This window comes from Channa argus, chromosome 14 (assembly GCF_033026475.1).
Source record: "Channa argus isolate prfri chromosome 14, Channa argus male v1.0, whole genome shotgun sequence".
NCBI lineage: Eukaryota > Metazoa > Chordata > Actinopteri > Anabantiformes > Channidae > Channa > Channa argus.
This window is the reverse complement of record NC_090210.1, coordinates 21,707,111-21,719,446: the sequence shown is the minus strand read 5'-3', so window position 1 is coordinate 21,719,446 and position 12,336 is coordinate 21,707,111. Positions and strand designations below refer to the sequence as shown.

The window sequence follows — 12,336 nt, the reverse complement described above, 5'->3', positions numbered from 1 at the left end:
GGACAAAGTTTACAGTCCTGCTTGTAAAGCAAATCTCAGGCTTTGTGAGTGATAATCTCCATTCTGTTTTATTCTTGACTTGGTTTTTGTGTTCTGGGTCTTTGTGTTTCATCACTGACTCATCCTTTGTCTCTTGCGTCCCTCTGCCAGGCTTCTTTGGCGGAAACCTGCCAGACTATCAGCGAGCCGAAGTCATGATGTTCATCATGGGCAAAATACCACTGTTCGGGACCCCCTGCCACACCTTGGACACTGTCAAGATTGGGTGAGTCACACATTCGTTATCAAAGGACAGCCCAGGGTCCCTATGTGTTGCTGCAGCCAATCAGCTCACAGCTTCCTCAAAGGATGTAGAGAAACTGTGGCTTTACACATGTTGTTTCCATCTGTTCCATTCATGATTTTATCCCCTCAGTCACTAAATAAAGCTACAACCAAAAATCCAGTGCACATCCTAATATGACTTTTCAGGCCTAAGAGCAAGTCTTCTGAAGCACTATGAACCACTAAAAACTTAACTGCACGTGGGAGTGGCAGTCAAATAAGATACTGATTATTGTAGTATTTTTTCCTTTACTCTTTGGTTATGAGCTACAGTTGCCAGCTGTCAGTCAAACAAATGAGCCAGCCTCACTACTCAGTGGCCTGGAAGCTAAAGCAGCGTTTCTTATGTAACTGTATTGATGTTTCTGCACTAGAAAACTACTTAGAATAAATGTAAAAATGTAATTTATATGATTTTTTTTTTTTCATTGGATGTATGAATTTCTGTGATTTTAGTTGAACTTAAAAAAACACAGTGGTTTTGCTTTAACTGAGCTTTAACAGTTGCTTTTTTGTAAAATGACAGAACAAAAACTTTAATTGCTATTATTCAGAAAGCTTACAGTACCTACAACTATACTGAAGACGTTACAAGGGTCGTTCAATAATGAGATGTTTTTTTCTTCTCCCCTTTTTAATGGCGCTCAGGCATCGGGGCACCAAGAGGATTCAGACCATGCTGCTCAGCTCCCTCATCATGGTCAGTCCTTAACCATCTGTACTGTCCCTACAACAACCAGCCTGTCATCGGACCATTGTTAACAGATTGTTCCTGTAGTGACTGCAACATTCTAAAGTTGATCCTTTATTAGAATAGTGTGTTATTACTTACTAGGATGTGGTGATGTTTGACCATATGGTGAAAAGAAATCAGGATTTATCTAATGGCATTTTATTTTAGAGTTCTGACTGTTCAGGGTTAACACTTGAAGTCTCCGTGGAGATGTTTCCTTCTCTTTCATTCTCTACTTCAGTTAGAAACCATCATTTCACTGAGACAAGGAGGCACAGGTGGCACCAACACACTCAGCAGTGATGCACGCTAGCACAGCAACACACACACACACACACACACACACACACACACACAAACATGCACTTGTTGACCTGCAGCATCTCAATGCACTACAGTGGTTTGTGCACATGCAAACTGCAATTCCCCTCTGCTCACTCCCCTCCTCACCACCACCTGCCTTCTCAGTGCAGCTGGAGGAAGGGGAAAGGTCATAATATTTATATTACCATGCAGCTGCAGATGGGACCAAGCACAAGGATGGGGGAGGAAATAAAAGGGGTGTGTGTGTGTGTGTGTGTGTGTGTGTGTGTGTGTGTGTGTGTGTGTGTGTGTCTGTCTGTGTGAGATCAATGTCAGTGTTCAGTCTCCTTTCTGACAGTGCTGTGACTGTGAAAGACTGTCGGGGCAAAACCCAGATATTTGAACGCTGCTAGTCAGGGTGAATAAGTTTGGCCTTATCATCTTTTGTGTGAAAACACCTGGAGGGGCTTAATGTGAAATACAGAGTGGAACCATAAGATGGACAATAGGTGCATAAATGAACACTTGAAATGGACACACAGATGTCTTTGCATGTACAGTGTAGTGTCACTTCTGTCGTCAAACCTGAAAAGACCTTTATCTGTTGTCTTTGAAACCAGAAGACGACAACAAAGCAGCTGTATATCATATATTTGGGCGTCCACTTTCTAAACCCACTACGACTTATAACACGAGAGTGCCAGCCAGTCATGCCATGAATATGTCCTTATTAATGATGCACCTTTGATAACTTTAATATTAGTGCCAGTAATACGATGGTATTATTTTCATTTTTCTACATTTTGATCTAAGGAAATTAGATTACAATTAACCTCCATGAGGAAAATACTTATATTTAAGGCTTTCTGCAACCCATGTCAGACAAAGTAACGTATTTTTTTTTGTTCAAAGATAATAATCCCGTGCACAGCTGTGTGAATACCAATCCAAGGTGAAAAACTGGATCATATTGTCCTAAAAGGGATATTTGGGGCAGTGCCCTAGAATCAGCTCATTGTTTGACAATGATTGTAAGATATTTTTAGATGTTATTGGTGCTTGGCACTGATATTTCACTTAATAGTAAGACCTGGCCCTCAAGTTATGTGTCTTTAAAGATCAGTAATAGTTGCAGTACTGTTTTTCTTTCTTTATTTTTTTTAAATTGGCACAGACCCTCTTTAAGGTCTCTTTTATCAAAATCTGCCTGTTCACTGCATGTGATTGTGATCAGGATTTTAATCTATTTAGAGAGCTCTTACTATCAAAAACATGTGGAAGCTTAAATGTGTGTTTACACACAGTACACTAGAAAAGATCAGCTACTTGTAAATGTAAACTCATATGGATTAATAGGGATGAAGAACTATGGGGATAAGTCTTCTCACTCCTTCCACATTGTCCCCCACTCTATCCAACTTCGTCTCAGGTAACCTTTGGTTTCAAGGCTAAATCTATGGCAGCTGCCTTGCCTCCTTCCTTCCTGGAGCCACTTTTCTCCATATCGCTGATGGAAGACAGCGAGCTGAGGCAGCTGGTGCTTGAGATCCTGCACAACATCACTGATCGCCATGACAACCGTGCCAAGCTGCGTGGCATTAGGTAAAGTAGTACATGTGTTAGCCTGATTACAAACGTTTATCTGTAGAGAGAGATTCTATTACTATTACTATTTAATGTTAGATTTTTTTTTTCATATCTCTTTCAGAATCATTCCTAATGTTGCAGCATTGAAGATCAAAAGAGAGAAGATTTCCAAGCAAGATGTTGTCTTCATAAAAAAGGTAAAATATGGTCCTAAGCTAATACTGTATGGTCCTGCTGTTCTCTTTCTACAGAGATCAATATTCGCATGTTATCAGCTATACACTAAAAAACTCATAACAGTGAAACACCTGAAGGCTGCTTAAAGTTTATTGAGGATTTTGATTGACTGTAGTTGCTATGGATTCCAACATTATTAGGGCTCATGGCAAAAAAGGTATAAAAACATTCACAGAACTTTTCAAGCTACGAAGCTCAACTGACAGGCTCAAAATTTGTAAAAATTCCCTCTAGGTGTTCCTTTAATATCTTGTTCACAAGAATATATATATATATATAGATTTGTTATCCAAAGTGTTCATCCATAAGTCCATGTGAATGTTTGTGGCACGTTTAGAAAAAACTCCCAGAAAGAGTTTCTGAGATTCTGCATTCACAAGAATGAGATGATCGAACAGGATGGATCTGAGGTAACGGTGGCCTTGACCTTTGACCACCAAAACCGAATCCGTTCACCCTTGAATCAAAGTGGACATTTGTGTTAAGTAAAAAGAAATTTCCTCTTGGTGTTCCTGAGGTGCCATTTTCACCAAAATGGAATGCTCATACATAAACTATGTAAAAATCCAGCAATTTCCCACAATAAGTAAATTGTAGCATGTAAGCAGTTAGTTATCAAACCTCATACTTAAAAAGTTCCATAAAAATTACATTTATAAAAACAAAGTAAACCCTAAATCTTGAAAATGAAAACAAAACATGACACTAGTTCAAAAAAAAAACTACAAGTGTAAATGCTTGCATGCAGCAAGTAGTTGATTTAGTAAGGTGTGGTTGCATTACCAAGACATAACATTTCTGTGGAGGTCTTATTGACCCTGACAGCAAAAGCCCAGTCACCATAAGCACATGACATTTCTTAAAAGGACCCACAGTTTACGTTGTTCGCCTTTGAATCACACCTGAGCTTTAACCTTCACCTTCACACAATAAATATGTGAAAACACCCACAGGGATGGAGCCATCACTTGATGTTACCTCCACGCACTTTACCAACATAATGCCTGGCTTTCAGAGCACTCTTATCTGCTGTCAGAGGTTATAAATGGTATCTAATTCAATTAATTAGTGTTGATTAAAAGTCATTGGCCTTCACTTTCTATTAGGCTCTATGTTACGGGCATAATTGCACAGTGACCCACAATCCTTCACTGGATGACACATTCCTTCAAAGCCATGAACACGTAGAGTAGCTGATTTTGAATCATCCTCGCATATAACATCCTGTTGCCTCAAAATCCTCACTTGAGCACAAAATGTGTGTTAGTCCGAACAAATGCACTATTCTCTTCCATTTGTTTTAAAACTACTCTGACCAGATGTTTTAGGTCAAATAGTATTGAGAGGCCTATTATCATTGTTGGTTTGCCCAAATGTTTTTTTTTTCTCATAACCAATTTTATTTAGATGTTCATTACTGTCTATGTATTTCTACCAGACCCTGATGAAGGACACATGCAGAAACACATTGGTCTAATGATAATGACATTGTTGGCAGCTTCATGTTTGGACAACAGGAAACACCAAAATCACTTTAAGCATAAGGCAGATCATAAATTGATAATGTGGCTAAACAGGCGCCAGATATGACTTCACAGTTATAGCAAAATCCCCACTTGGTGATGAGTTGGAAAAGGTGGTGGATGAAGCGGCCAGACAGATCTTGGAAGCTCGAACGTACTGGAAGCATTTGCCAAAGGCCTCTGTAAGCAAGGTCAACCCTTTAACCCTTAGAATGAGGTTTTCTATGTCAAAGGACTCCAGGACTGTTGTTAGCAGAAATCTTAAGGCAACTAAAAGCTCGTCTCTTTGACCTCTTCAAGGACAAAGTGTTTTCATAATTTCTTAGAATTGCTCTACTCCTCTCTCCTTGCAAACCTTTACATGTTTCTGTCATTTACTTACATCCCCTTTCCCTATTTATCTACAGCACGGTCAGCAGTTCTACCGTCACATATATCTGGGCTGTAAAGAAGAGGACAACGTCCATAAAAACTTTGAGCTTCTCTTCACTACTCTGGCCATTCTGACCATTGAGCTGGCCAATGAAGAGGTGGTCATCGACCTCATCCGACTGTCCATCGCTCTGCAGGTAAAATTGTTCTATTTATGAAAATTTTCATGTTTCATTTATGAAACGTGTTAATGGTATGTTATTAGAAGTGTGTTTTTTTTTTCTTGCTATGGCAGAAACCTTTTTTAAATCCAGAATCTTTATCAGAGTTAGAAAATTCATTCATCGTCTTGAAGAATACCATTAGACGAAGCACTCTTAGCATAACAGCCATTCAAACATCTCTTCCAGAGCTTTCAAGCCTGACATATGACCTCCCACGTTAGTGTGAATTGGTGGTGTTTGTGATTTTTGTCCCTCGGAGCTCTTCAATCTAACCTAAATTTAGAGCATGAATGGTCAAAAACTTTCAATGGAAAAATAAGAGCGTGATGAACAAGATGAGATTCACACAATGCTGCGATATTGAATATTACCTTTTAAAGAACTGGGACGTCTAACATTAAACCAATATATTAGGTTAAACTCAACAAAAGTACAGGATTTTAAAAATTAGCTTTAAACTAAACCAGTAATTAGTAATAGAATGTGTTAAAGTTCCACGGATTTTAAAATTTGGGGATTGGTTACATAAAGATTTGAAACAAAATACTCGGGAGGAAACAAAAAGGTTTAACTTTATGGAGATCTGCTCATTTTAGGCCATTTTGCATGTTTTTAACGAATAACTCCACGTTTTACATGCATGTAGTGTGTAAAACATATTCTGAAATATAATGGACAAAACAATGGAAATTCTGCAGATACATTAAAATGAAACTGTTCTACAGTAAAGATACTCAACTTTCTTCCTTTAGTTTGAAGGATTTGTTTTAGACCTAATGTTGCCTCTAAACTCATCGTTAGGATTCTTTACAGCGCTTTAATCTCAAGTGCAGTTTATATGTTGATGGCTTATTTGTCATGTCAGATGTCATGTTTGTGTCGTTGATGAGTAACTGTGTCATCGTCAGCAGTCAAGTCCTTAATGTCATTAGACTGTAGGCCGCACCCAGGTCCAATAAAACCTTCTACACGCAAAATGTTAGAGGGGCGTTAAAAGAATCTGTACACACGCTCTGACACGCAAACACCGACTTCTAGTTTGTGTATCACGCTGAGATCTTATCATTTCCAAATGTCAACACACACCAATACATTTGTAGTAACATTTTACTGGGAACATGTTTTCCTAGTTCAGGGCATCCGTAGCCCTTCAGAGTCTTACAAATTAAGATAAATGAAGTAGAAAGATGGAGGTATGATGTTCTCAGATGGATTCACATATAGTTCCTCAGGGGATCAAACACACCCACACATTTCAGTACATCCTCACTTCCCTAGTAACACAATAGTTGGCCTAATCCATATACAGGGTTTAGAGATTGCAGTAAGATTTCCTCAGAGGGCCAAGGAACTGGATTTTCACTGTCAATATAAAGGTCATTGTCAGGGAAACAGCACTGTAGTGAGAGCAGAAGCAAGGGCTGAATATTATGCATTGCTGGCACGTTTTTTTTTTTATCTAATACTAACGGGAAATACAGTATGTGGACGTAGTAGTCAAATTCTCGCACTTTAAAAGAGTAAAGTGAAAATAAAGTAACAAGCAGCTGCACGTATTAGATAATTGCAACACAATCGAAGAACAGCTAGGTAAAGGTACTTCATGTATTTGATCGTCTGAACTGTTGTGAAGCAGTATTTTAGCAGCAGCAAATATATTAGTGTTGTAGTATTCGTTTAAGTATTGCTCAACTCCTATAGTTGAAAATTCTAAAGTAATTGTGGTTCGGAAAAGATTGGGTCACCTATGCTTCATTGACTTAGTTCTTTCTGCCCTTGTCATAAGGGCATCAAAGCCTGTGGTAACGCCCAACAACAAAAGCTCATACTACTGACCCTGGAAATGCAAGATCTGATATGGGAACTAATTGATGCACACAAAGCAGGCGATTAAAAACCTATCATGCTGCTCGCAGATTGAACATTTAGCTGTTTGAAATGTGCCTATGTAATGGCAGTTACACCTAGATGAGCAGAAATACTTCATGATATAACTGCACATCTGCTGGGCATCAAGGCAAAGAAAACCTCCCATACAGCTATGAAGATCCTACAGGAAGGGTTAACTGACACATGGTGCTGCATTGAATGTGCATTTATTGATTTTTGAAACAAGTGACGTAGACCAAAGTGCAAATTAAGGTGTGTTTAAAAAAAATTTAAATAACTACTTACCAACTGTAAAACCTGTGGTTGAAGTTGCTTTGGTGCTTTTCATATGGCATATTCCTAATATGTGGATTTTTTTTTTTTTCCTAGGACATGGCTCTAACTAACGAGGAGAACATGCCAATGTTTAATCGCTGTGGTATCATGGCATTGGTGGCTGCTTATTTAAACTTCTTGAGCCAGATGATCGCCAACCCTGCTTTCTGTCAGCATGTCAGCAAGGTGGGTCATGGACTCCTTCTCACTTAATTGTCATTGTCTTTCAGAACACGGCATCATTCTTGCTTCTTTATACAGTCAGCGTTGTAACATGTCAAATTCTCAAACATCTTTTAAATTTCTCTTGCCGTGTAGACTGAATCATTTAAAATTCTTAATATGCTGATAATACACCGCTGTTAAATTGGGATAATTGTAGTTGTTATGGTTAGGTGCAGTAGATAGCTGACGGTGCTTGTTTTGGTTGTTCTCTCACTAGGTTATAGAGTTGAGAAGCATTGATGCTCCATACCTCCTCCCAGAGAACATATTCAGAGACAAGTGTCCGTAAGTACCCAGCACTTTATTACTGTATTACAAGTTTAGCTCTCAATTTCTTTTAAAACTTCTAGAGAGAAATAATCACAACAGTTATGTTCAGCCTCAAGAGAGTTTAAACAGTTTTACATCAATCAAATCATTTTAAATCTGGTTTGAATCATGTTTTGTGTGGAGTTGACATATAATAGATTTTTTTTAAAAAAGTAAAATTAAATTGTGAATTTAAAAAAATGTTAATAAGAATAAAAACGTGACTTTGCCCGACACTGAAAAATATGGAGATTACATTTTTTCTGATACAGAAATTTATCAGTGTAATGATTAGTGTGAAGTACAGAAGGTCGACCTTGAATCTAAGTTTCATAGTAGTCTTGGTCTTGATTTGAAGATTTGAGAACATTGGCTTCTTTTGTAAAATGTATATTGTGGAAAAACATGCGTATCTTAAGAATGTATTAACCTGAGGCTCGTGTTTTCAGCACTGGAATTAATAAATGCACTCAATTCACTAGTTCGTTTTTTCCAGACATTTTACTTAATTACAAATGTTATTCATTGCATGTTCACAGGAGAATCTATTTGTATATATTTTTATTTTTGTATGATAAATGTCATCTTGCAGCGCTGTTTTTTTTTTTTTTCCAACAACCATAAAAACATACACAGATGCTTGTCTGCTGTTTCTCGGGAACCCGTGAGATTTGTTTTTATGAGCTCCTTATTCCAAATGTTCTCTAGATAAGTTACAGTCTCTCCATTGTTGTAGCTCTTGTCTGTATAAAATAAATGGTATCTCTGATGAAAAAGATTGACTGGTGCAGCCTGAGGTGAGATTTTTGTAGATTTCGTTTTTTAAAAGATAAAAAAAAAAAACAAACAAAAAAAAGGCCTCAAAATGACAGCTTACAGCCAAAGGGGAGATAAAATGCTGGGGATGTTTACAGCATTCTGCTAAACCGTGTTAATGTTTTAACACTTATTTGTCCAGATCCGTCCCACAGGAAGGTTCATGAAGCTGTAACTTTTATCCTGTCATTGTGCTAGAGACAGGGGACAGGGGACGGGGGACACCTTCCTTAGGATATACTCAGACCAACATTCATGCTCACACCTACTGGCAGTTTAGAGTCACCAGTTAACGTAACATGAATGTCTTTAGACTGTGGAAGAAAAGCCACAATCTCCACACATAATGTCCATAGCTGGCCAGTTGATTTGAAAAGGGGACCTTCAAGCTGTGAAGCAACAGTGCAAACCGCTCCGACACCATGGTGCCCCAGTAACAATAGCAGCAGCAGGGGTTCTGAATACTACATTTGAAAATGCTGGTTTTACAGCTGCTGGACATTTAAGATGTGCTGTGTTTAGATTATGTGGATATTGCAAGTGTTTGACTACATTTGCCACCAAATCATACAATTACTACAGTGACGTTTTTTGGCATTCCCAGGGTCCCTAATTCTTTGGACAAGAAGGACAAACTGCTGTACTTCCAGACCTCCGAAATGGCAGAGTGTCTGACAGGACCGGCATACAATGCAGAGAGGCTCTCTGTCCCCTACGTTCCCCAGGTCACAGGTAGGGCCGACCATGACATACGGCAAACTACAGCATTGAAATGCAGTGGAACTTGTTTTACCTCATTGGCAGATTCCTTTCTCGTGCTTAACTTATAATGTTTTTTAGTCCTCTTATATTATGCATCCAGTTATATCATTGCATTCTAAAAGGTGACACCTTAGATTCTGGGGCATTATGCACAGAATACCAGCAAAATAGTGTAAAAGGTGGCTTAGGCTGTAATATTTTTAGTAACAGTACACATTGAACAAAATGATACAATAAAAAGAAACTTATTAGTACAGTTACGTTACAAATAGTCAGGGTGAAGGATTTAACATGGAGATGGTTCTTTGATATATTTTACATTTTAATGAATTCTAACCCTGCGCCCCTGGAACTGTCGACACTCTTGCCAAAGGATTAAAAGCTTAAGTAGATGAAAATGGAAAATAAACTTTAAAAAAGCCTTTGCAACCCTTGATGCAAAGGGTGTGATCAGTGTCATATTGAATGTTGACTTAAAGCAGTATTTTATATTAGAAGAACATGTACGTCTGCACGATTCCCTCTTTTGTCATCCAGCCTTAGAAATAACCTTTAATTACAAGTATTTATTTTAATTCTATCCATAAATCTACTTTTCACCTGATTCAACTGAAATGATAATTACGGCTGCAGTTACCTTGAAATTAAGACCTTAGTTTGGTTGCATTTTTATCACAGTATTTTCCCCAAATCAAACAGCTAACTGTCTAATAACTGAGTCGTCTTTGTTCTTTCCTCTGTCATGCTTTCATCTAACACCAGTGCTTTACACAGTAGGAAAAATCCTCCACAGGTGCAAGCAGACATCCAGAGGTAACCAGCTAGAGTAGAACATTAGCCGAGTCCAGAATCATAGTGGTGTCGCTGGTCTTTTTCCGTGGTAGCTGGGCTTGGCCTAACTAGTTGTTAAGGAAGCGATGTTCTGTGGACAGACTGGGGCTTCAAGGTAGTGGGGGAAAGTTGAGTTTGTAGCTGTGTGAAGTACTGTTTCTTACTGTGTTCTGTGAAATTACTTTGCTCAACTGGAACATGTGATCCAATACGTTTTCAGTGTTTGTCATACGACCAACGTACAATCTTTCGACCTGTCTATATAAGATAAATAAAAGTTGTACTTGTAAGACAAACTGTCATGCAGTTTATCAATCAAATCCATAAAAACTTGACAGCTCTAATATTGCTAGTGCCCTGGCACTTTTTAGGCCATTTAACAGGCATTAGTGAGGGCAAAGGAGACAACGATGTGGACTGTAGTAGTTGCTGCTTCTCATTCTACAAAACCTGACCGTAGATAAATTGTCTGCATATATACAGTATATACAGCCTTTAGATGCTTTTGTTTTTTTTAATAAATGGCAAAAAGCAAATGGTTTAATCATCTTTACAACTACTTTGCTTGCTTGCACTGCATTTGGATATGCTATGGTGAGTACAAGTGCTACATTTGATTTCCTTTGTAGACTATGAACATGGTTTGTGTTACTGTCATTGTGCTTAGTGCTGTTAATGTGTAGAAGGATCTTTTTTTAACTGCACGACATACAAATGAGGAAAAGAGAAAGCAAAATTAATAGGGTTGCAAGTGTAGTAAATACCTGTATGATATATGTGGTGTTCACAGCCACTATGGCAATACTGTCCATCCACACAGGCAGGAAAACCAACGTGCAGTGGATGCCATTTTCTTTTTGATAGAATCAATACATTTCCCCAAATCTTTACAAAATTACAGTGCAGAGTTCCTAAATTCCTCCGAATCAAGACAGAAAATCAAATCAGTAAAGCCACTTTTTAAAACAACCCTTTAAAATAACACTTTATTCACCTGCAGGTATTGATCCTAAAAATATGGTAATGGGATTTTTAAATTAGGTAATAGGATCTCAAATTGAACTGGGCACATGATTAAGTGGACCACAACTTTCATTACCTGTGTTTCTGCCGCTTTCCTAAAACCTGCTAGACCAGCGCTACATCAGTGCTTAGTACATACTGTTACAGTATTCTTGCAACCTATATCACCTTTGCTTCCAGTAGCAATGTTGGATGTGTTTGGCTCGGTAGGCATTTGGTTGTGCTGGTTCTTTTTGTGTTGGTGATTATTATTGCCTGAATTCAAACACACCTCTCGCCTTTTCTCTCTTCAGTTCAGTTTCTTTATCAGTGGCCGCAGGTACTAATAAATCAGTATCTGTTCAAAGTGCACAAAGTTCACTGTGACTCCTGCAAACAACTGTTATAAAGTGCTTCTGTTTTTCTGCATTCTTATGTTACTCCTCAACTGCTCGGTTACTTTGGTGACACTGTGCTGTTCCCCGTGTTTAGACAGAAGCACTAGTTCACTGTGGATGAATGCATGAGGCAGAGCTGTTCAGTGAGTCCACTCCTGGTGGACTAGACCCTTAGGGCGTTTATCACATTGCAGCACCAGCTGTATTAGGTCTTCGTTTGGTTAAACTAGAAAAACCAACTCGATTCCAAGTCAATGATCAAAAACCTGTATTGCCAGGAACCAACGGCTGAAACTGTATATGTGATGACTTATAATTGTTTTGTTTTTTTTTAATTTAGAAAATATTTTGATCACTCCTAATGAAATTTATATATATATTTTATACATCCAAGACATTGTGTTGTCTTTACCGATGTTACCACATTTTTTCCCTTTGTTGAGACAGTACTACATCAGAACATAAAGGTGTTAATGTAATGTCTC

At 38.2% G+C, this 12,336-nt stretch overlaps 1 protein-coding gene across 4 annotated transcripts in view; it reads left to right on the top strand.

Moving 5' to 3' along the window:
• The window catches only part of efr3a (EFR3 homolog A (S. cerevisiae)), an 84,638-nt gene that overhangs the window by 65,130 nt on the left and 7,172 nt on the right, over nucleotides 1-12,336 (top strand). For all 4 annotated transcript variants that reach the window (XM_067529160.1, XM_067529161.1, XM_067529159.1 and 1 more), the window contains 8 exons: nucleotides 151-265; nucleotides 973-1,024; nucleotides 2,790-2,962; nucleotides 3,069-3,144; nucleotides 5,115-5,276; nucleotides 7,563-7,694; nucleotides 7,951-8,018; nucleotides 9,463-9,590. In XM_067529160.1, coding sequence (XP_067385261.1) covers nucleotides 151-265; nucleotides 973-1,024; nucleotides 2,790-2,962; nucleotides 3,069-3,144; nucleotides 5,115-5,276; nucleotides 7,563-7,694; nucleotides 7,951-8,018; nucleotides 9,463-9,590 — 906 coding nt within the window. The remainder of the gene's footprint in view (nucleotides 1-150; nucleotides 266-972; nucleotides 1,025-2,789; nucleotides 2,963-3,068; nucleotides 3,145-5,114; nucleotides 5,277-7,562; nucleotides 7,695-7,950; nucleotides 8,019-9,462; nucleotides 9,591-12,336) is intronic.